Here is a 22,098-nt window from a genome sequence, read left to right as displayed (position 1 = left end):
CCCCAGATCCTCAGCCGCCGCTCTCTTTCCCCGATCCCGACCCCGCCTCGCCCGAATACGCTCCCAGCCCTCCCCGGCATCCCTCTCCTGCTCCCCGTGCTCCTGCCTTCCTCCATCCCGCATGCGCGCTCCCCGCACCCCGCCTTTCCCGATCCTGATCCCGCATCTCCCAGTCCAGCTTTTTCCCGACCCCGCTGTTCCCGATCCAGCTGTTCGTATCCCCATCCCACTGTTCCCGAGCCCGCCGTTCCCGATCCAGCTGTTCGTATCCCGATCCCGCTGTTCCGATCCCGCCTTCCCCGTCCCCGGTGCCTCCCCGCGCATGCGCAGCGGGCGGGGCGGTGCCGGCGGAGCGGCGCGAGCGGCCCTGAAGGTGAGGTGGGTCCGCGCCCCCGCCCCGTCCCGCCCCTCACAGCCCCCCGAGCCCCTCACAGCCATTCACAGCACCCGGTGCCCCTCACAGCTCCTCGAGCCCGTCACAGCCCCCCGAGCCCCTCACAGCACCCCGAGCCCCTCACAGCCATTCACAGCACCCGGTGCCCCTCACAGCTCCTCGAGCCCCTCACAGCGCCCCGAGCCCCCCAGTCCCCCGAACCCCCCACAGCCCCTCACAGCCCCTCACAGCGCCCCGAGCCCGTCACAGCCACTCACAGCGCCGGGTGCCCCTCACAGCGCCGGGTGCCCCTCACAGACCCCCGAGCCCCTCACAGCGCCCCGAGCCCTTCACAGCGCCCTGTGCCCCTCACAGCGACCTGTGCTCCTCACAGTTCCTCGAGCCCCTCACAGCGCCCCGAGCCCCTCACAGGGCCCCGAACCCCTCACAGCTCCTCGAGCCCCTCACAGCGCCCCGAGCCCCTCACAGCTCCTCGAGCTCTTCACAGCGCCCCGAGCCCTTCACAGCGCCCTGTGCCCCTCACAGCGCCCCGAGCCCCTCAGTCCCCCGAACCCCTCACAGCGCCCTGTGCCCTTCACAGCGCTCCGAGCCCCTCAAAGCTCCTCGAGCCCCTCACATCTCCCCGAGCCCCTCATAGCACCCCGAGCCCTTCACAGCGCCCGGTGCCCCTCACAGCGGTCCGAGCCCCTCACAGCCCCTTAAAGCTCCTCGAGCCCCTCATATCACCCCGAGCCCTTCACAGCGCCCAGTGCCCCTCACAGCGCTCCGAGCCCCTCAGTCCCCCGAGCCCCTCACAGCCCGTCACAGCGCCCCGAACCCCTCACAGCGCCCCGAGGCCCTCACAGCGCTCCAAGCGCTACATAGCGCCCGAAGTACTCACAGCGCTCAGCCCCGCCGGGCACACGGAGCTGGCGAGCAGCCCTGCGCTCGGCCCGCCCCCTCCGTTTAGATTGAAACCCCGCCGCGGCCCCGCATGCCTCGCCGGGCTCCTCCGGCCGCCTCCGGGCCGTGCCCGGCATGAGCTGTGGCCGAGAACCGCCTGTAGTCTGCCGGGGGATGTGCGGTGACGCAGCCCCTCTACCACCCGCTGCTGAGTAGTCACAGAACCGAATCACAGCAGCCCAGGCTGGTCTGGGGTTAAAGGGGACTTAAAGTGCATCCCATGCCACCCCCTGCCATGCATGGGCAGGGACAGCTTCCACTGTCCCAGGATGCTCCAAGCCCCAGTGTCCAGCCAGGCCTTTGACACTGCCAGGGATCCAGGGGCTGTCACCACCTGAATCACAGCCTGAAAATGCTTTCAGTATAATAAATGATCAGTGTAGTTTTACTTTTGCAAAGGCCCACAGATGTCAGGGAGAGAGAGGACCATGAGAGGACAGAAGGGTAACTCAATGGAAACTGATTTTCTCCTTCTCAGCAGTGTCTGCATGTTTTGTAGTGTTTTTTACCTCTCCTCTAATCATCACTCAATCACCCTGAAAAACGCAGCTCAGTCAGTCCCACCTGAGGGATCTCAGTGCATAGTCAATCCACACACTCAACAGTAACTTTTAGATGTAGCTATTACTGCTTTTGGCTACAGGGTGTCAGTACACTCTTCAGTGGAATAACAAAAAGATTATCAGTTACCTGAAATATTAATAATCTAGACTTCCGTGTTTTCTCTTTGCACAGATCTCTTGCTTTTGCTTTTCTCAGAGACGTATTTTTGGGAGTCCTTCAGCCCACTGAGCAACACTGAGCTCTACATCTGTGGAGGAATTAATCCCAAAATGTGTACAAAATAAATGTATTTGCAGTTTTGTATTGCTTGAAAGCATTTTCAGGCTGTGATTCAGGTGGTGGCTGACCCTGGATCCCTGGCAGTGCCCAAGGCCCGGTTGGATGGGACTTGGAGCAGCCTGGGACAGTGGAAGGTGTCCCTGCCATGGCAGGGGTGGCACTGGATGGGCTTTGAGGTCCCTCCAACTTAAACCATTCTGGGATTCTGTGACTTCTTCATCTCTTGTTTCCAGCAGTAGTTTATGTGAGCCATAGAGAGTGCCTGCATGTCTAAGGCAAGATGGAATGAGAGAGAGACAGTCTGCAGGGCCAGCTGCTGTGAGAGTGTCACCTCAGATATAAATAGCAATGTAATCCACTCTTGTGATGTCCTTGCTTGACTGGACATGTAAACTGACCTGAAAAGCATTTTTTCCACATATTTGAGTAAATATTTCACTTCATTGTAAATCCAGTTATACCATTATGACTTTTATTTTGTGTAATAGCAGTAAAATTATAAGTGAGAGGAGTTGTTTGGGAACTGGGAAATCTGACATGGAGAAGGTAGTTGTCTCATAAATCAGAGCTTTCCTGTTTCTAGCTAGATCTAGTTTACGTAGTTTTCCTAGGTGTGTAGTCACATTTTGCATTGTAAGTCCATTGAATGACCTGTGAATAATACCTGATACAATTCTTCAGTTTTGGAGCTGTCTTTCGAATTAGAATTTTCATATTTTTCTGCTGCCTTTACCCAACATTTCACTACATTTTGTTCTTTACTGGCAATTTTAGGTAACAGTGGAACCAACAAGAAAAGAGAGACTGTCAGAAGTAGAGATGATGAAAGAGGACAGGGATCACAGGTGGGCTCCTGCTGTGGGATCTCATTAAGCAGCTAAATGTATACATTTCTCTCACAACTTTAACACTGCTGGTAAAGTTGAGGTCTGCCGAAGGCTTTGACTCTGGTTTTGTGATTGATTTGTGGTGGTACAGCCATATGCTTAAAGGACAGAAAAAATTATATCTGTATATATATAAATATATATAATATCTAAAAGCAGAACTTAAAGTCTTTAATAACATGTATACAGTTGTAAAGTTACACAAATCTAAAGTCTTCCCTGCAGTGTTTCAATACAGGCTGAAAAGAAAGCAACATATATTGATTTTTATGATCCAAACTATGAGAAGAGCAAAAAGCAAAAGGAGAAGCTGGAAATGCCCAAAGCCAGCTAGGAATCCAAACACACAGTTTGTATTAAATGAAAATGCATCTTAGGTTTCAGTCATCTTTAAGTTTTAGGATAATGTGATGTTTGGATTCTCTCTATGTACCACTGAAAACACTGCAGTGTAGGCAGTGGTCAGACATTCTAATGAGGCAATTTAGATACTTTTCTACCTGCCTAATCTGATAAACCTGTATCTAAGGTCATGGGACAGGTGGATTTGCTACGTCTCATGTGAAGTAGCCATGAGGCAGCTCCTGCAGTGCAAGAGAAATAAGCTGCCAGAAGGCTGGTGATCCTGTTCTACTTACCTAAAACCCTTGTTAGTATCTTTAAATGGCAATCACAATTCAGCAGGATTTTCCAGAGGACTTGGGATTCTTCATTTTGTTGAAACAGAAAAATGCCAAGCCTAGAGACATGAAGATTGCTAGTTTAGTCATTAGCATCCCACCTACTCTGTGTATTCTTCATTGGAAATGGCAAATTATTTCAGCCTGTTGGTTAATTCTGCCAAAAAGTCACCCTCAGCTAGCACAAAGCTAACTTGTCTTGACTCAAATACAGTGACACAGCCTGTTTGGACAAACATGTTGGGCACTGATGCCTAGAATTAGCCAAACTCTGCAGAGCACTAGAAGAAACTTGTTCCCCAGTTGAGCAATGTATCATTAATACATTAATACAGAGGAGTACAAATGTAGGAACAGATAAAGGGGCAGCCAGCAAAGCTCTGACACAAGTGCATACAGCAAAGCAGAGGCTGTTGCACCAGGAATCCAAACTCTCCGAGGATTAACCCCCCTCTAGAATCAAATAGGTAAATAGTGTTATATTACCCACATGGAAATAAAACAGGTTTGTCAGTGACAGCTTCTCAAACATTCAGAACTTTCCCCAAAGAGTATGCTTATATTAAGAATTTAATTAATATTTATTAGTTATCTGAAGCTGCTCTTTGTTCTTTAGTCAACTAAAATGATGGCAGCTTCCTCCAGTTCCTCCTACAAAATGTTTTGCCAGATGCTCCATTCGTTAACACATTTTTGTGTGCTGACACTTGGAAAATACATGTGTCCCTTTATCATAACTCACAGATTCAGATTTCTAGAGCCACTTCTGTAGTGAGCGAACAATGTGAAACCAAGGAGTGCTGCTGTGGGGCTGTTCCTGAATTGACCCAAACAAGTAACCAAGGGCAACCCTCAAACCAAGCTGCAATGGAAAGAGCAGATTTATTTCACTGTACAACATATATTTCATTCTAGTTGACTTCTGATTCTTTCTATCCCAATGTATTGCATTTCCAATACAGATTCGTGCTGAAGGTCTGTCATTCCCAGGAAGTCAGCACTGTTCTGCTGGGTCTCTGCTCTCACCAGCACACCAGTGAGTGTGTCAGTGTGCCTGTCCCCCTGGCCCTGGACACCATCTGGTGGCACTGGACACCAGCTCTTGGCATCCAGGGAACACACATGGATCCATTTTTGGACATTCTGAACCCCCCAATTGCAGCTGCAGGCTGGGGAAGCTGTGGCTGCTTAGCCCCTTTGAAATTGAAACTTCTACCAGCACACTAAAGAAAGGTGTGCAAAAGAGGGTTTTAGGCTCCACTATCTGTTAAGGTTTTTAAGTAGCCAAGGTAGCTTAGTGGCTTTTCCCAAATTGTGTACAAATCTTTTGAAGTCCCATTTTTATTTCTTTTTTTTTTTTTCCCCACAAACTTAGAATCACACAATGGTTTGGTTTGGGTTTTAATTTTAAGGATACTTTGTTTCTAAATAATTGGGAGGTATTTTAAATTAATCGCTAGCTTCACGAATGGTAGGGATTTTTTAATAAGACAGGAAGGGAAGAGATAGGAATAGATAAAAGCCCATTTTTTTGTCAGCTGATATTTAGTGCTTGAAATTGATTTGGAGATAAGATCTATTTGTAGGATAGAATAAGATAATGGATCCTATTTTATTTACATTTTTAATTTATCTAGTATTTATCAACAAAATATTTGAGTTTTAGTTGATTCCACTTTTAGTTGATTACAGTTGATTATATTTATATGAACTTATTTTTGTTATGGTTTTGAGATATTACTTCTAATGCAGTTAATTTATACTCACTAAAAATACTTCAGTGACATTCTGTGCTTTTACTGTATAAGAAAAAAATGTTTTGTGCAGATAACAATGATAAACCCAGATTACAATGGAACATTTATATCTAATTCTCTTTTCACAGCATTTCAAAATCAATGTATCAGTTTAACTGTATTAATCTCACTTTACAAAGTCTCTCTGTGGCTCTGTGTTTATTTGTGTGATGCATGTAGACACACACAAATAAATAGCTATTTACGTTTTTCTAATAGGAAATGAGGTGAACAGGAAGAGCAGAGCTGGGAGATTCAGTTATTAGAACACCAGGCTGGTGCGGCCTGTTTGCCTCAATCCCTTTAAAGGCCAGGCAGATGCAGAAAGCAGTTTAGGGATGATTATCTGCATAGCCCCCGAGGCACTCCCCACACAGTTTAGGTTAAGAAAAGATCGCTGCTGGCTCCTCCCAGATTACCATCCCGATCCCATTAGCCACAGGAAACACCAGGGGAATTCATTCAGCTTCTCCTCTGTAAAACGCTCCCCTGCAGTGTATTTCTTGTGGCTGATACTGCAGCAATGAATGGATCAGCACTCACTCATTCTTTTTGCAGGGTAACAGGTAAGGTGTTACACTGAAATTACTAAAACTATTAAAACTCATGTAAATTTGCTATGGTTTTTGACTGTATTAGATTTAAAAAGAATTTCTCTAATAGAGATAATTTTTGAACTTGCACTTCTGAGTGCTGTCAGAATGCTGACAATTACAATTACAAGTATTTCATTCTTCTGCATGTTGTCAGTGTGACGAGTCTGAGTCTCTTCATAAACATGATGTTCATGATCAAGGTCTCAGAGCCACCATTTTTGTTTGTAGAACAGTTAGTATATTCACTTTACGCCATCTCCTTGATGAGTCTCTCTAGTAATTACTGCCTGCCAGCCTGTTCAAGGTAGTTTAAAATACCTTCTGTTAACTCTTATGTTAGCACTGCCACAGAAAAAGGTGATTTAAATAACAAGGGGCAAGTCAATTGAGAGACTTGTCCATCAGTTTAGCTTGACTGCAAATTCTTGCTATTTTTGTCAAAAAATCTACGAACAGCAAACACTGAATCAGCAAACCAGCACCTACTTAATCTTTTAATGAATTATATTCTCTTTTCTACACAAAAGCAGTTAGAGTCCTCTGTAAATATCAAATGATGAAATGGCATTCACCTTTTACTAAGACAGGTGAGAAGTATTTTTTTCATAAAGAGGGTAAAAGATGTAGAAATAACATATATGTTGTGGTTGCAGTGAAACCCCTGGAGTTTCACAGCAGCTGTAGTATCATTCTGCTGTGTAAATAGTGTATAACTGAACTATATGAAAATTTGTTTACATTTTTACCTAGTCTTCTCTCTGCCCTTTATCCATGTGTTCATTTGCTTTTCCAGTATTCTGGAGTTTGCTTAAAGGTAGTAAACATTTCAAATTTTAAATAATTGAGCTTTTTAAACACCTTGGGAATTGAGGTGTATGCCTGATGAAAGATGTATGCTGAGTGCTAAAACTGCCTTCCAGACCATGTTTAAATTGTAGCTCAAGTATTCATGAGCTATCTGTTCCCAGTGAACTTTTTCACTGGTACTGGCATTAGAACAGCAACCTTTGCATCTTGTTTCATTAATCATAATAATCAGGTTTAGCAAAACCCCCCAGTTATCATTTTTACAAACCTTTAGAAATGCTTTGTTATTCCAGGCAATGTTAAAATTAGATACTCTGTGGTAATTTAAAACACAATTTCATTTACCAGTGCTTCCTGTACCAGTGACTAACCATGTCTCAGCCAATTTAGAAGATTTTTTGCTAGAAACTTTCATAATCTGCCAATCTTAAAGCATCAGATTCAAAGCCTGAACTGAGAGACGAAGTTATAATTTAGTAGCTCTTAACCACTTCATTAAATATACCCAGTTCTTACTACACTATCCTATTTTTACTTAGTCTTAATCATCAAAGTTATCTTTAGTTATCTGCCTGAAACATCTCCATTAGTGCAGTTTACAGGATTTTGCATTTTGGCAGTGAAACTTTTATCCCGCGTGATTTTATATTTAGACATTCTGTTGACTTCTGTGGGACTGCTCACAAAAGCAAAGCTTCTCAAGTACTTGCTGAATTAGGCCACAGAAAATTTTAGAGGTGTCAGCCAAGTGCTTAGGTAATAAGCTACCCTAACCCCTACCTGCAGTGAGCTGACTATATTCCTTTAAAAGTGTGGCTGCTATGTAGTTATTTACACATGACTGCAACAGGGAGAGAGCAAATTCACTTTAGAAGACAAGAAAACAGTAAGAATAACCTCTGAATTTCATGTGACAGGCCTAAGAATTACCATTGCCTCTACTGTATGAATATATTTGGGGTTTTAAATAATTTTTCCCATATATTGATATTTTAAAATGGAAAACATACCAAAATCTTTTCCTGCTAATGCATACAGGTAATCTTTTTAAGTGTGTGGTCTGCTGTGGCATCCTTGTTTACCAAGGCCACAGGAATTAAAGATTTGGGCCCTCACTATTCGTGGATAGGTGTACAGGGGCACAGCGGGAGCCTTACAATGGGATTACTGTCCATGCTGGCAGCTACACTGCCCTAACTGGAATCCTTCCAGATGGGAATGCAAGCTCTTCTCTCTGTTTGAAAACGTGTTCTAAAGTAAACAGTAGCGATTACATTTATTAAATAACCATCCTCATTGTCAAGACAGAGCGAGACCAGCATCTTCTTGTCTCCTTACTTTTTGGCTGTAAAATTGTTTCTTGGCTGCTATAATAATGGACATTGCTTCTGTCATTTTAGTCTGGAGCAAAAATTTAACCCAGCCACTGGAAGCTACTGGTTTCCAAATCCTGAAATATCAGAAAGGAATGTTTTTTGTGACAAGGCAGAGTTGTTAATTTGCAAACCCCACTGCTGGTTTGCTGGGGTCCTGTAGACAGCTCCTGAGAGCCAGTGAGGGATGCTGCCTGTGGAAGGTGGCCTTTGGAAGGAGCATGGAACTGCTCCTTGGGATCCCCGATGTCCAGCTGTCCTGCTGCCTGCGTTGCCCCCTGCTGCTCCACTGTGACCTTACAAAGAGCAGTGCCTTTATTCCAGAAGAAATGGCCGTGGGCAAGAGGCTTCATTGGTGAGGGGAGGGTGGATGCATGGAGCGACCTCACCTGCGGCAGGCACAAGGTGCCCACACTGCTTCCCCTTCAGGAAAGCCACCCCTGCATGTGTGCTGCAGCGAGTGGGACGCGGCAGCTGTCGTGTTACCAAATGCAACATGTGAATCAAGTGCAAGAGGAGACAAAAATCCCTTCTGGTAGAAGTTGTTCAGCTCAAAAGTGGGGGAAAGAAAAGGCAACTCAAAACTGCTACCGACATGAAAGCACGGATCAAACCCACGCCTGGAGGAGACCGCCTGAAATATCCCGAGCGCTTGGCATGGGGATTCCAAGAGATTCCTTGGGCAGGGTGGTCCTTCTCTTCCCTTCTGCCAGCCTACAGCTCAGGCACATTTCCTGGTGTTTGGTGTCAGGAGCCAGGATGTTCCCAGTCGCTGGATGGCACCGCTGCCTGTGCTGGAACAGAGAGGGGATTGCACCGCAGGAGGCACCGGGATAGAGACGGGACTGTATCGTAGGAGACGCCGTTCCTGTCATTCGCTCAGGGACCGGGACATAGACAGGACTGTACCGCAGGAGAGACACCGTTCCTGTCACTCGCTCAGGGAGCAGGATTAAGGGATGGCCTCTTTGCTGTCATGGCAATAGGAATGCACGGCAGAGATAATGGAGCAGAGCTGATTAAGGCGATATCGTGATTGCCCCTAGGTACGTGACTCGGATCCTCAGGCAGCTCATGGCACCGTGACCTGGAATAGCGCTCCAGGCTGTGCCTTCCACAACTACGGAGAGTTCACGGGATGAGCAAAACGCTGAAGAACGTCTTTAGAAACCAAGAATATCTGGTACAGAGGCGAAGCAGGAGACAGCTGCTGCTTTTACCTAAGCACTGTTTTTACTTCTAGCACCCTTTTTATCGGTGCAGGAACGTAATGCCCCTACAGGAACATCAGCACTGACCTGTCCCAAATTACCACCTTACATCTGTGTGAAGAAGTGCAGTGTAATTCAGCAAAGTCATTAGTCACAAAATTACTAACATTATTTCCCAGAATGGCTCCCATTGATCGCACTGAGCTGTCAGTCAAGTTTAGCAAACTGAAAGGCACAGACAAAATATTCAAGTCAAGTGGGCAGCACAGGAATTAGGGATTTGGAGTATACATGAAACACAGAGCTCACCTCTGCCAGTTAGAAGAATCTTGCTAGTATTTCGTAATACTCTAGGTATATTTTCTTCTGCATTAACCTCCATATCATCCCTTTCCAGTTAAGAAAAGTTGTTAGCATGATTTCTGCATTAAAAAAAAAAAAGGAAAATAATTTTAGATTATATAAATATCCCTGATATTTCATCTCTTCTTTTTTATCACTTGACTACAAGGAAATAGGAGAACTAAATAGTGGTGGTGATTCTGCTGTCAGTATGACATTTTTAAAAAATGTTGTCGGGACAAGCTATTAAGAATTTTTAAGAGAACTTTCTGAGAAATAGAAACCAACAGTTTTTGTTAATTTAGCATTATTAACTCTAAAAAAGAAAATCTGAGGATAAAATTAAGTTCTTTCTTTAGGTACAATGTTTCCTCTGATAATGGAAGCCATCACTTACTGATTTTGAAGTCCATTGAAAAAAAAATAGAGGTTCTGGAGCTTCTCCAAATAGAATGCAATTATATGAAGGTACTTTATTAAAGGATAAAGACTTTTCAAAATACAGAGTCAGATGGTCAAGTAGCTGAGTAGAAACTGCTCCAGATACTCTTTTATCTTTATTTAAGAATATTCTTAATTCATATTCTTCTTAATGTACTTTCTTTAGAGATGCAATTCTGAGCATCTCTGAAGTTTCAGAAGGCTTTTTGTCTTTCACTGACAAATGTAATTCTCATGCCTTTGAGAGGGCTGATGCAGCTCTGTGAGAGGGTTCTTAATGTGGATCTGTGATCTGTTCCCACCTGTCCTGGTTTGAAGGACAGGTGTCTGCCAATAAAGGCAGAAGCTTCTCTTGGAAATGGAGAATGTAAGCCCCCTCCCTCCAAATTATCATAATTTTGAAATTAAGGGGCTCTCAGACAAAGATATGGGAATTAGGAATAACAGTTCTTTACTAGGAAAATTAAAATAGAAATACAGTATTACAAAGAACAATCCCTAAAACATTGACAGAGTCAGAATACAACCTGACACCCTGTCAGTCAGTCAGGGTGTTGGTAGTATTCCAATTAAATGGTGGCTACAGTCCTCCCGCAGTGACAGATGTGGTTCAGCTGGAGCAGTGCTCCTGAAGAAGGTGCAGTTTTCCTCTGAAGGCCCAGAGATGATGTGGAAAGGTCCAGTGTTCCTCTGGAATCCAGTGGAAAGACAGATAATCTTGCTGTTCAAAATCTCAGTTTTTATCTAGGTAGGAAATGTTTGGCTCCTCCCCCTGGCTGGAGCATCTCCCAGTGGGATGATGTAATTTTATCAGTCATACAGTGGGACTCAATGGCCCAGCAGCAGATGATATCTTCCTGGAGGGAAGATGGGTTGTGGAAAAGATAAAGATGATTGTCCCACCTTATCTTAAAGATGGCCCATTAGCAGATAGTATTTGCCACGGAGATAAGGAAATCACTATCCCACCCGGCTGCAACAAATAGTGATAGAATACACATTCCTGGCCACATCAACCCAACAACACACCATTAAGCATCTTGAAAAGAACAGAGCTGCACTGGGTGACTTTGTGGAATAAAGTCCATTAGCACTGTTGGAAGAATAATTTATTTAAGTATGTAGTAGATAATGTAATATCTGGATGAATGAATGAATAAATTTTATATTTAATATTTAAAATAATTATGCAGAATTAGAGATAAAAATTGGACAATGAACAGCAGCAGTTAGCACCACACAGGCCTGTTGTATCACCTAATCCCCCCAGGACTCTTCCATTTTTGTATTTTTTTTAGCAAATCTGTCTTTTAAAACCTTGTATATGCTGCTGAATCCTAATACTGGTTTTGCAGACTTGGGAACCCAAGGTTTTGCCTATTTAACAAAGTTTCTATAGTTAGTGATGCAGCAGAGATTTGCTTAGTTTGGTATAAAAAATGCTCTTTTTTTTGGTTATGCTTGCAGCTATTTTCCTACAGAGATAAGAGAAAGAGAAGGGTGATCTTATACTGAGTAAGAATTTCCACTCAAGAGCCATATAAAGGATTTATTTAAACACCACAGTGACTGATTACTGTGTTTGTACTTGCTTTATCTTTCTGTCAGATAGAAGGTCTTCAAAGAAGGACCTACCTTGTCTTAGAAATAACAGTAGAGAAAAAGTCTGTTTCTGCCTGGAGAGAGTCCTGGGTTCAGTTTTCTTGTTAGAGGTGAATCATCACAGATGTGACTCAAAACCCCAAGAGTGCAGGGAAAGAAAGCAGCAAGGGCCTGTGGACTGGAAGCAATCTGTCCATCAAGTACCAGCCCATGCCTGACTGCCCAAACCTTCAACAACTCCATAATCAGGAGCACATGGCTTTATTCTGCTATTTTGGAGCTTCTGTTGCAGGTTTTCAGTGCATATTTTATTGTTTCTACAGGTACTGCAATGGCTGCAGGAGTTTTGCTGCAAAATGAGCAACCATACTCCTCACTGATAGAGAGCAGTGTGTATCTGGCAAATATGAGTTCAGGTAAGAATTTCTCTCTGAGGTGCCACTCACAATAAATGAAAAACAGTTCTGGAAAAAAAACCCACAGAATTAAAAAAAAACAAAAAACAAAAAACCAAAAAAACCCCAGAAATTTTGTCCATGTTTACAAACTTAAAATGTCTCTAACAAACCAAACCAAACTGCATTATTTCATCAACATATCATGGTGATATGTTGATCTTCTCTGTAATTTTCATTGTATCAGATCTCCTAATGGAAGAAACTATGCCATTTTTGTGTTGAGAAACTGCCTAGCTCTCTGAAAATATAAACCTGCCTATAACAAAACTCCCCTTTCTTATTATTTCAACTTTTACAGGATGCAATTCTTTCTCACCATTTTGGGCGAACATTTGCGAACCTGCTAGATTCAGTGGGAACATAATAATGTTTTTTTTCCCTCACTTCTATCTCCGCTGTCATTTGATATATACTGAATAATTTCTAGGAAGAGGAAAATAAAAATAATTAAATATAAGAAAGGAATGTATTTAATTAGAAAACATTTTTCACATTTCTTGGATATAGGTAGCACTTGAAATAGCCTTTTTCATCTCCTTTGTCTTCCACCAAACCCCCAAAATAAAAGCATATTTGCATGTTTTCTCACCTGTTGATATCAGCTCCACTGATGAATGAAGAGTCAAGGCTTTGAACATTTTCCTCACATGATATCACTGCTGATGTTTCAGGCCTGTACCCACAGCAAACATTGCCATGTCTCTGTAAGAGCTGGGCAGCAGCAGTCAAAGTTCAGGCCCTCAGTTCCTGGTCAGTGCCTGGAAGAAGCAGATTTTTGCCTGGGGAATTTGTCCCAGAAGGGAATTTCCTCTTATGCAAATTCCTCTGTAAAAGTTACTGGTTTTATGGTATAAAAAACACATATGTATTTCAGGAAAATGCAATGGGATTAATTTGTTTATTAATAAAGTTAAAATGGATTTTCTTGATTTCCCCAACCTTCCCCTTTCAGTGCAGTCTGATGCACTGAGATTGTGATGACAGAGGCTATAATCCATTCTGCACACACTTGCTTTTCCGAATGCTGCAATCTTTCTGGCCACCTCATTCTCCTGCTCAGCACACTGGAAGCAAAGTGGGAGGCAATTTGCCACCTCATACCTACCTTCAGAAGCCTGAGGCACTCAGTTGATACACCTTCTCCTCATCATGATCTGCTTTCTCTCAGGCTGTAGCGTTAACAGCTTTGCTTCATAAAAAAGCTGTGCCCTGAAAAAAAAAAAAACAACCCCAGCCTTTTGTTTTGGATAACAATTTGTGTTTTGTTAGAAGATGTGAATGGTTCAGGCAAACAGTCTACAATTCATCATGTACTGAAGCATTTCAGCAGGAACACACTAATCCCAATCATTACACAGCTAATGATGCATTTTGGAGTAGCGAAGTGGAGGAGGAGAGGTGGCTATGGAATGAAGAACCAAGAGGTGGGGGAGTATAATGTGCTTCCTTACAGATCTCAGGAGGCAGAGCCTCCAGCTACATTTTGATTGTTCTGTTGAATGGAGTATTTTGTGTCTTAGTGAGTTCTGAATGCCTATTATTGAGCAGGAATTAAATACTCCCATTGTTTATGACACACATTTTGGTTGTTCCCAGCGCGTTTTGAAAATTACCTACTTGACATGCAACTATTTTCATCAAGCGGTGGAACAGTTTGTCCCGAGCAGACGTAATCCCTATGGAAAGGAGCAGCCCGGGGCTGGCTGGCAGCAGCGCCTGCATCCTCCGTTACCATGGCGATAGCTCAGCCCGGGGACCAGCTGCCGAGCGTGCTCGGGGATGCTGCGCTCCGCTCCCGCAACTTGAGCGCCGAGCAACTTGCCCTGCGCTCAGAGCGCCCCGGGCAGCGGTGCCGGGCGGAGCTCGGGCCCCACAGCCATGCAGCCTTCCCCCCGCAGGCGCTCGGCCGTCAGCATCTTTAGTCACTTCTTCCAGGGCCGGAGGCATTCCTCCTCCGACCCCCTTCTCCGCCTCAGCCAGCGGCGCCGCAGCTCTGTGGTGGAGCTGCTCTCCTCATCCACGCACCGGGTCATGGTGGCTCTGTCGTCGCTCAGCCCCGAGGAGCTGGATGCAACTTTTCCCGAAAAAAAAAGTAAAGTACTTGTCATTGAGACTGTTGTCTGTTCTGGGTATTTTGTATTACTATACTTTTGTTCTGTTAACTTTATTTTTTACGTGTGGATAAAGTAGTAGGGTTTAATTTTCTTCCTGTCTTTTGTATTTTATATTTTGTTCACTGATTCTTTGTTCAGGTGTTAATACATGGTTTTTACTCTAACAGTTATAAACAACAGGTAAAACAGAAGCAGACATTCATGCATACTCCAAGGACATGGTTAACTATTTTAGATTTCAGGTTGAAGAGGACTGTGACTTTTCTCAGCTGCAAACTGACTTATAACTTCATCAGAAAAAATAACTGACAGTAATGCAAGCAATTTCCCCCCTCAGAACAATGAGCTTGAAATACATATTGCACGTATTGATTGTGTTTGTGAGCTCGCCATGCGGCTGAACTGGTACTTTTGAGTGGGCTCCTGGCTAACGTGGCTCTCTGCCTGTGTCGCAGGGGGCTCGAGGCGCCCCACGGCCAAGTACACGAAGGTGGGGGAGCGGCTGCGCCACGTCATCCCCGGGCACATGCAGTGCTCCATGGCCTGCGGCGGCCGCGCCTGCAAGTACGAGAACCCCACGCGCTGGGCTGAGCACGAGCAGGCTCTCAAGGGCCTCTACTCTTCCTGGTGAGCAGCTCAACATGGCAAAATAGCTGGCCTTTCTAAAAATCAGCTGCTAAGTGTAACACATAACGAGCATTTCATCTATCTCGTGTAGTGGCTGTCATACACAGCTCAGGGAAGATAGTGAAAGGTTCCTGTTGACTTACAGTGGGTTTGGTTCAGATCCAAAGGAATAAATACCTGTCTGTCATGAATTATAAAAAAGCTCTTCTGGACTACTAAGGATTAGGACGCCAATGAATTAAACATGTTAATAATAGAATTGAAAATTAAAAGCATTTTCTGCAGATGAAATAATCTGGGCATGTGTTCAGAAGGGTGTTCATGTGCAGCAAGAAACTGTATCTTGGCATTCTTACTGGTTTTTTTTCTAACAGCAAATGCTTAAACAGCATTTACAAACCTCAAAGGGACAAACAGGGATCTGGTCCAGATTTCTATTCACAGGAATTTTTACTTATGTCTTGGCATTTAAGCTGTTCCAGTAATTGTCTTTTAGTAATGTTCTATCTGTATCAGTTTAATGAGATTTATCACTAACACTATGGCATAGTAGAATTTTTAAAACTAATTTCTAATTAATCACCAAGGTATTTGTCTCGTTCTTGAATATAATGGTATTCTTATTTTGGAAGACTCGTACCCAGGAAATTATTCATTATAACATTATTAATTACTTTTCTAATTTCTCAGGATAACAGATAATATCCTGGCTATGGCTCGACCCTCAACAGAACTAATTGAAAAGTACAACATTATTGAGCAGTTTGAAAGGTAACAAATTCAGTCATTTACTGTTAGTATTACTGGTGTTATTCCTGATCCATTTTCTCTTTCAACGTAGATTTGGATTGTTGATAAAGATCCTTTCATTTTAACGCTCTACAGGTAAAGATTTATTCTCCACTAGGAATAAATGTGTTTTTCAGAAAATAAGAGATAATGAGATTTTGGCTGCCTGTAATACTTTGACTCATCTATTCCTTCCCAAAGATGTGGCATAAAATCCATAATTAACCTTCAGCGTCCTGGGGAGCATGCGAGCTGTGGGAACCCCCTGGAGCAGGAGAGCGGCTTCACCTATCTTCCTGAAGCCTTTATGGAGGCTGGCAGTAAGTTCCCTCCTGCTGCTGTTCCTCTTTAATTATTGACTTTGGCATTTAAGGATATTTTTACTTGAATTCCTGTGAGTTAAATGCAGCTGTGTATGAAACATTGTACAAAACGTGAAACCTGGCAAATACAATGAAATACAAATAACACATATTTGAAGACTGTGTATTATGCAGAGAGACATGGAGGGTTTGTGTTCAGGTGTTTCTAAAGGAAGGACAACAGTTACCTTTTTCTTCTGTGTTCACAAATATCTTAGCCATTAATGGTATGTCAAATTCTGGTACACTCATGTTTTCTTACCTAGACTATAAAAGGTTATTTCATGTGAGGACACTGCTCCTGAGCGTATTTTTGTATTTTCATGTTATGGTAAAAAGAGAGAAAGTGCCTCTCTGTAAGAAGCAGCTGCTGACTGAAGAAGTGCTTTTATTTCTGAAAAGAAAAAATTGCCCTCGTTCTATATATAGCCGAGTAATTTTGCATGAATCACAGTTTTGTTACACCTTTTACATTCTAGCTGAACTTGAGTTTGACAAATCTTTGCTATAGCTAGCTTCATGTATCTATTAAGTTTCAATAGCAAGCATACACTGAAATGGGAAAAGAATCTCTTGCAAACAAGATGTAGTCAGATTTTAAGCTCTATTATGCAATTTTAGTGCTATAATTCTTATTAGTAATTCTTAGTAATCTCTCCTCTGCAAATAATACTACACCTTTCACATTTGGTGTGGCAGAAAATCACTGTCTCTCTTTTTATTTCAGTTTATTTTTATAATTTTGGATGGAAGGATTACGGAGTGGCATCTCTCACGACTATCCTTGACATGGTAAAGGTGATGTCTTTTGCCCTGCAGGAGGGGAGGGTGGCTGTTCATTGCCATGCAGGACTTGGGAGAACAGGTATGTGCTCTGCGCAGGAGCAGCATCAGGGTTCCTCTAGTAACTCCAACCATCTCTGGTTATAAACCAGCAAGAACTGGGCTAGATTATGTGTCATTGCAAGATGGGCCTTTATAAAATGGTTAAAAGTGCTAAACTATTGTGTCCAAATGTCCTCAGTGGCTAGAGGAGATCAGTTTTAGTATAATAAAACCAAAGACCTGTAAGGCTAGAAAAGTTTTTTTCTGTATAGTTGTTCCATTACATTCAAATGTGACAGCTGCTTTTGGAGGGGAAAAATTCCCCAGGTACACTTTCATTGTCCAGTATTTGTAATACATTCACAAACCTGCCACTCACTGTTGCATCAGGTAGATTTGGTGGAGCACCTAAAATTTCACTTGCTTCTGTGAAGTCCTTTTTGATTGTGCCCTTCCCATAGAAGCCCCTATTGCTCCCATGTTTGTGAATGGTGGAACTCTTGGAGAGGCTGTGGGAAGCTCCCAGTGCAGTGCAGTGAGCAGGGCTTCACTGTCTTGTGCTTCTTCAGAGGCAATTGCATTTAAGTAATAGCATCACATAGCAGAGGACACTGTGTCTTCACCTATATTAACCTCTATTCCGTATTTCCATTGAGCATTTGTTTTAGTCTGACAGTTCCTTCAGTAATCCTGTCTTTGTATTTTCCAGGTGTTCTAATAGCTTGCTACTTAGTTTTTGCCACCAGAATGAGCGCTGACCAAGCGATTCTGTTTGTCAGAGCCAAAAGGCCAAATTCCATCCAGACACGGGGGCAGCTGCTGTGTGTCAGGGAGTTCTCCCAGTTCCTGGTCCCCCTCCGCAACGTCTTTGCGTGCTGTGAGCCCAAGGCACACGCGGTCACCCTGTCCCAGTACCTGACTCGCCAGAGGCACCTGCTCCATGGCTACGAGAGCAGGCACCTCAAGTACGTGCCAAAACTCGTCCACCTGGTGTGCAAGCTGCTGCTGGACCTGGCTGAGAACAGACAGGTGATAGAGGCAGAGCTGCTGGACATCCCAGATCTCTCAGCTGAGATTGAGAAGACCGTGGCCCAGCTGGAATCCACAGAGCTTGAGCAGGAGCTGGCCAGGCACGACAGCGACGCGTCGGACTCGTCTCACACCCACTCCTCTGCTCTCGACACCCAGGACTCGCACTTTTCCCTGGGACATGAATGTGATTCCTTTTGTAAAAGAAGGAATGTCGAATGCCTTCAGCCTCTTACTCATCTGAGAAGGCGTCTGAGCTACAGTGAGTCAGACCTAAGGAGAGCTGAGTTTCTTTTAGAACAGGATGACACTGCCTGGACAGTGCCTGCTCAGATCTTAGCGAACAACAAAGCCAAGCAGAACAGTGGGGAGGAAAGTTCTGCCACAGGTGAGGCAAAGCCACAGCTGGAGTTAAACAAAGAAGCATTAGTGCGTAACACATGCATGTTCTGGAGTCAAGGGAGATTTAGTTTGGATGGACGAAGGGATGGCTCCTATCACAGAAGGAACTCTACCAAAGAAGTACAACGCAGCAGAACCTTTTCCTCAGGCCTTGCGTCCATCTACAATCCCAAGGAACCTGAGATGCCGAGGCACAGCTTTGCTAATGAGACTACTCACAGGAAGGATTATAAGACCAATATATATGGCAGGAGAGTCTATCTCTCTGAGGACTCTGACTCTTCTTCTTCCTCTTCCAGAGGGAACTTTTCCATTGGATATGAAAGCCAGGGTAGTAGGGAGGTGTCAGAGACAATTCCACACATTGTTCTGCAGTCAGAATTAAGTTTGGAAGCCCGAAGAGTTTTGGCAGCCAAAGCACTTGCAGATATAAATGAATTTCTGGGAGAGGATGAAGTGAAGCAGAAGGTAGAAATGTGGCAGGTAATTTTTAACTATGGGCTCTGTATATTTCACCTCATTGACTTCCTGGAATGGCAAAAATGCCCCATGAAGCTTTGAAATGGCACATTGGGATAGCAGTTTATATGAGGTCCGGGGTCAGTTCTTTCACAGGCTGGCAAAATGCACCTACGCATTCTGGTCTGTAGCAGGAGGGTGGAGGTTCTGGTTATGTTCAAGTTCCTAACTGGGGGAAATGGATGCCATTATCTCTGGTTGTAATGTGGCTGCTGGTGGCATAGAAGTAGTACAGGTTTTAAGGGTTCAAGTTTCTCAGAACTAATCAGAGGATTAGTGAGTAACAGTAAAATAATTTAGTAGAAACTTAATTGCTTATCCTCAAACCCAAATCCTCTTAGCAACATTTGCTTTGAAGTTGGAATGCAAAGCTGGTTTATGTATTCCAGTGCAGTATTGGGAGGTTCTCAGCTGCACTGCTGCTGTCATCTTCCTATTTTAAAGAATCACTTGTATTACTGCTGATTAATGTTGATATCCTGAAAAAAAAATACATATTTTTTATAACTCTTAAGTCTTTTTTTTTGTTGGAACATAAGCAGCCACATACCGCTACAATCAAAGAGAATGTTGGCAAAGGTAAATGGATGATGCATTTTCAGTTTTGTTTGTTTTTGGTTTTGTTGTTGTTTTGTGTGGTTGGTTTTTTGTTTTAAGAAAGAACTGAATTCTCGAGATGGAGCTTGGGATAAAATCTGCACCGAGAGAGATCCTTTCATCCTCTGCAGCTTGATGTGGTCATGGATAGAGCAGCTGAAAGAACCTATTCTATCCAAAGATGATATTGACATGCTGGCAAAAAATTGCACAGAATCCCAGAATGCACTCCACTTGCTGAGAAAGGTACATATTGGATCTGGCAATTCATTTTTTAACTTTAGGCAAAGGAATTGCACTTTAAAAAAAGCCACTTCAGTCTCTTTCAAAATCAGAATGAGAATTCATTCTGCATTGAATTGTGTGAGTTTTCTGGATATCTCTGGATATCTTCTAGTCCAAGTGTCTTGCTCAAAACAGAATTACCTAGATGACAGAATTACCTAGAGCAGGCTGCTTGTGAAATAGACACTCCAGCCCGTTAATTGAGCTGGAAATGGGATGGGAAGGAGCAGCCACAAAGATCTGTTCCTTCCTTCCTTCCTTCCTTCTTGCAAGCACTGCTCAGGTGCCTCTCTGCCAGCTTCCAGTGGTGATGGAGACTTGGAAGGACAGAGAGAGGTTAAAAGTGGGGAAAGAGCCCTGAACATGCACAGCATTTTAGGCTGAAAAGATCAAATCTCAGCATTCCTATGCCTATTATTCACAGGAAGGCTACTGTTCTTGGAGGGGATCTTGAAGTTCCCAGAAATTCCAAGGAATTCCTGGAGTAGTTTGTGGCACTCATGAGATGAGTTTTCCCATTGTGACTGAAATAATTATGCAGAGGCTCTTTAGGCTGGTGGGAATTCCCCACCAACTCCTGCACATGAAGGTTTCAGCACAGGAAGGTTAAAACACCACAATCTGGTGTTTAAATAGCAGTTAACAAAATCTGAGTGCTAAACTGCTTTTCATGGAAATATTTCTTCTAATGAGCTGCTGTTCCTTTTCTCCACCAGGAGCAGTGTCAGACCATCCTTTGTATTTTACACTGTGTGGTGAACCTGCAAGTGCTGCCAGCTGATGTGGAGGAGGCCTTACTTGCTCGTGCTATTAAAGCTTTTACTAAGGCAAGTAATCCCAAATAACTGTCCATGATATTGTATTTACTTGGTTTAAATCATGAATCAATCAACAGAGAGAGGCTTCTGTGAGAAAGGCTACAGTAATTCCTTCACACTTCAGTGTGAAGTTTATTTATTTTAGAGTTTACATTTTATAATAATCACATACATAAAGGGTTGGAAATATTCTCAACCAAATTAACTTCTGTCACTACAGCATTAATCCTGGAATCTCAGTTTTTTCCCCCTGGACCAGTGCTAGTTCACGGACATCTTCAAATTAGGGAAAAGATAATTTTAAAGGGTGACACTGACTAATCACTGGGAGTAGCTTACTAAAGGCTTTGGTAGATTCTGCACCATGTAAAGTCTTTCCATCATATTAAATAATTTTCTGAAATTACTGCAAGTCAGTTCTGTTCTAGGCCTGTACCACAGGATGTGAATAACTACTTTGGGCTCATCCAGTGACAGGTGAAGCTATTGCTCAGCTCAGATTTCTTCTCAGATTCAGCCAATGAAATCTGAGCTTGAACAGAATGTTCACCGTGCTGCTTCCTCATCTCTTGAAAATCTGCCTATTAAAAAAATCACCACATCTCTCCTTCTTCTGCTTTAAAGTCTAGTCAGCATAAAACTGAAAACACTAGCATTAAGCACTCCATCAAAACCACATCTTTTCTTTGATAAATCTCAAAGCTATTTTTTAAAATGTTTTGCATCTACTTTGCATTTTGCTGTATGGCATCTCTTTAACAACTGATCTGAAACTTCTCTCTTTTATTAGACAAGCTTCAATTCTGAGAATGGGCCATATGTTTACAATACCTTGAAAACTGTACTTAAACAAGCACTGGAAGAAAAAAGGAAAAGGATTAAAGAAGGACAAGAGAATCCTTCTTGATTTCTACACAGCTCTGCTGAAGCATTAGATGGGCCTACAAAATTATTTTGCATTTTCCAGCTACTGTATTTTGTGCTACCTGGCATGATCTACCTAACTTTATGTCATAGAAGTTCTTAACAAATAATTTTATTTTTTTAGTGGGAGTTTTAGTGGCAGTTGTTCAGTCTACACAGTTTCAAAGAACAGCTCCATGTGACCATTCTCTGTAGCATTTGGTTTCAGGTACTGATTTTTCATCTTGTGAAGGGTTCTCCTGTTCTCAGACATGTTTATTGATTTAGAAAGCTCTGTTATTGGCAAGAAACATTATTTTCAAGTCACATGATTGCCATAAGTTCAGTGCCATGATCTGCAAAGGTTTAATGGATTGAGTTAATATTTATGTATTACGTATGTTTACATTAATGATATTTGATTTCACTTTGCAGAAAATAAATATTGACTGAACC

The 22,098-nt window shown here is 43.0% G+C and overlaps 1 protein-coding gene across 5 annotated transcripts; it reads left to right on the top strand.

The window, feature by feature from the left end:
• The first annotated feature begins 282 nt into the window (after nt 1–282).
• Nucleotides 283–22,098, top strand: PTPDC1 (protein tyrosine phosphatase domain containing 1). Of its 5 annotated transcripts, none has more exons than XM_056501681.1 (11): nt 283–373; nt 2,954–3,024; nt 12,238–12,330; nt 14,942–15,113; nt 15,804–15,884; nt 16,104–16,222; nt 16,992–17,129; nt 17,799–19,003; nt 19,697–19,882; nt 20,638–20,748; nt 21,530–22,098. In XM_056501681.1, exons 3-11 carry the CDS (start codon nt 12,246–12,248, stop codon nt 21,644–21,646), a joined length of 2,214 nt encoding a protein of 737 aa, XP_056357656.1. In that variant the 5' UTR covers nt 283–373; nt 2,954–3,024; nt 12,238–12,245; the 3' UTR covers nt 21,647–22,098. The 5 variants fall into 5 exon arrangements, with proteins under 5 accessions (XP_056357656.1, XP_056357655.1, XP_056357654.1 ...); XM_056501680.1 differs by having other exon boundaries at nt 283–378; XM_056501679.1 differs by lacking the exon at nt 2,954–3,024 and having other exon boundaries at nt 327–373.

This window comes from Oenanthe melanoleuca, chromosome 12 (genome assembly GCF_029582105.1).
Source record: "Oenanthe melanoleuca isolate GR-GAL-2019-014 chromosome 12, OMel1.0, whole genome shotgun sequence".
In the NCBI taxonomy this organism is placed as follows: Eukaryota; Metazoa; Chordata; class Aves; order Passeriformes; family Muscicapidae; genus Oenanthe; species Oenanthe melanoleuca.
This window is presented reverse-complemented; position numbering and strand designations above follow the sequence as displayed.

What these genes read in the sequence shown, in the direction of transcription:
- PTPDC1 (XM_056501678.1), top strand. Translation starts at nt 14,251, where the DNA reads ATGCAGCCTTCCCCCCGCAGGCGCTCGGCCGTCAGCATCTTTAGTCAC. An exon ending in TGCAGGACTTGGGAGAACAG is followed by an intron (nt 17,130 to 17,798) that starts GTATGTGCTCTG and finishes TGTATTTTCCAG; the next exon opens with GTGTTCTAATAGCTTGCTAC. An exon ending in CACTCCACTTGCTGAGAAAG is followed by an intron (nt 19,883 to 20,637) that starts GTACATATTGGA and finishes TTTCTCCACCAG; the next exon opens with GAGCAGTGTCAGACCATCCT.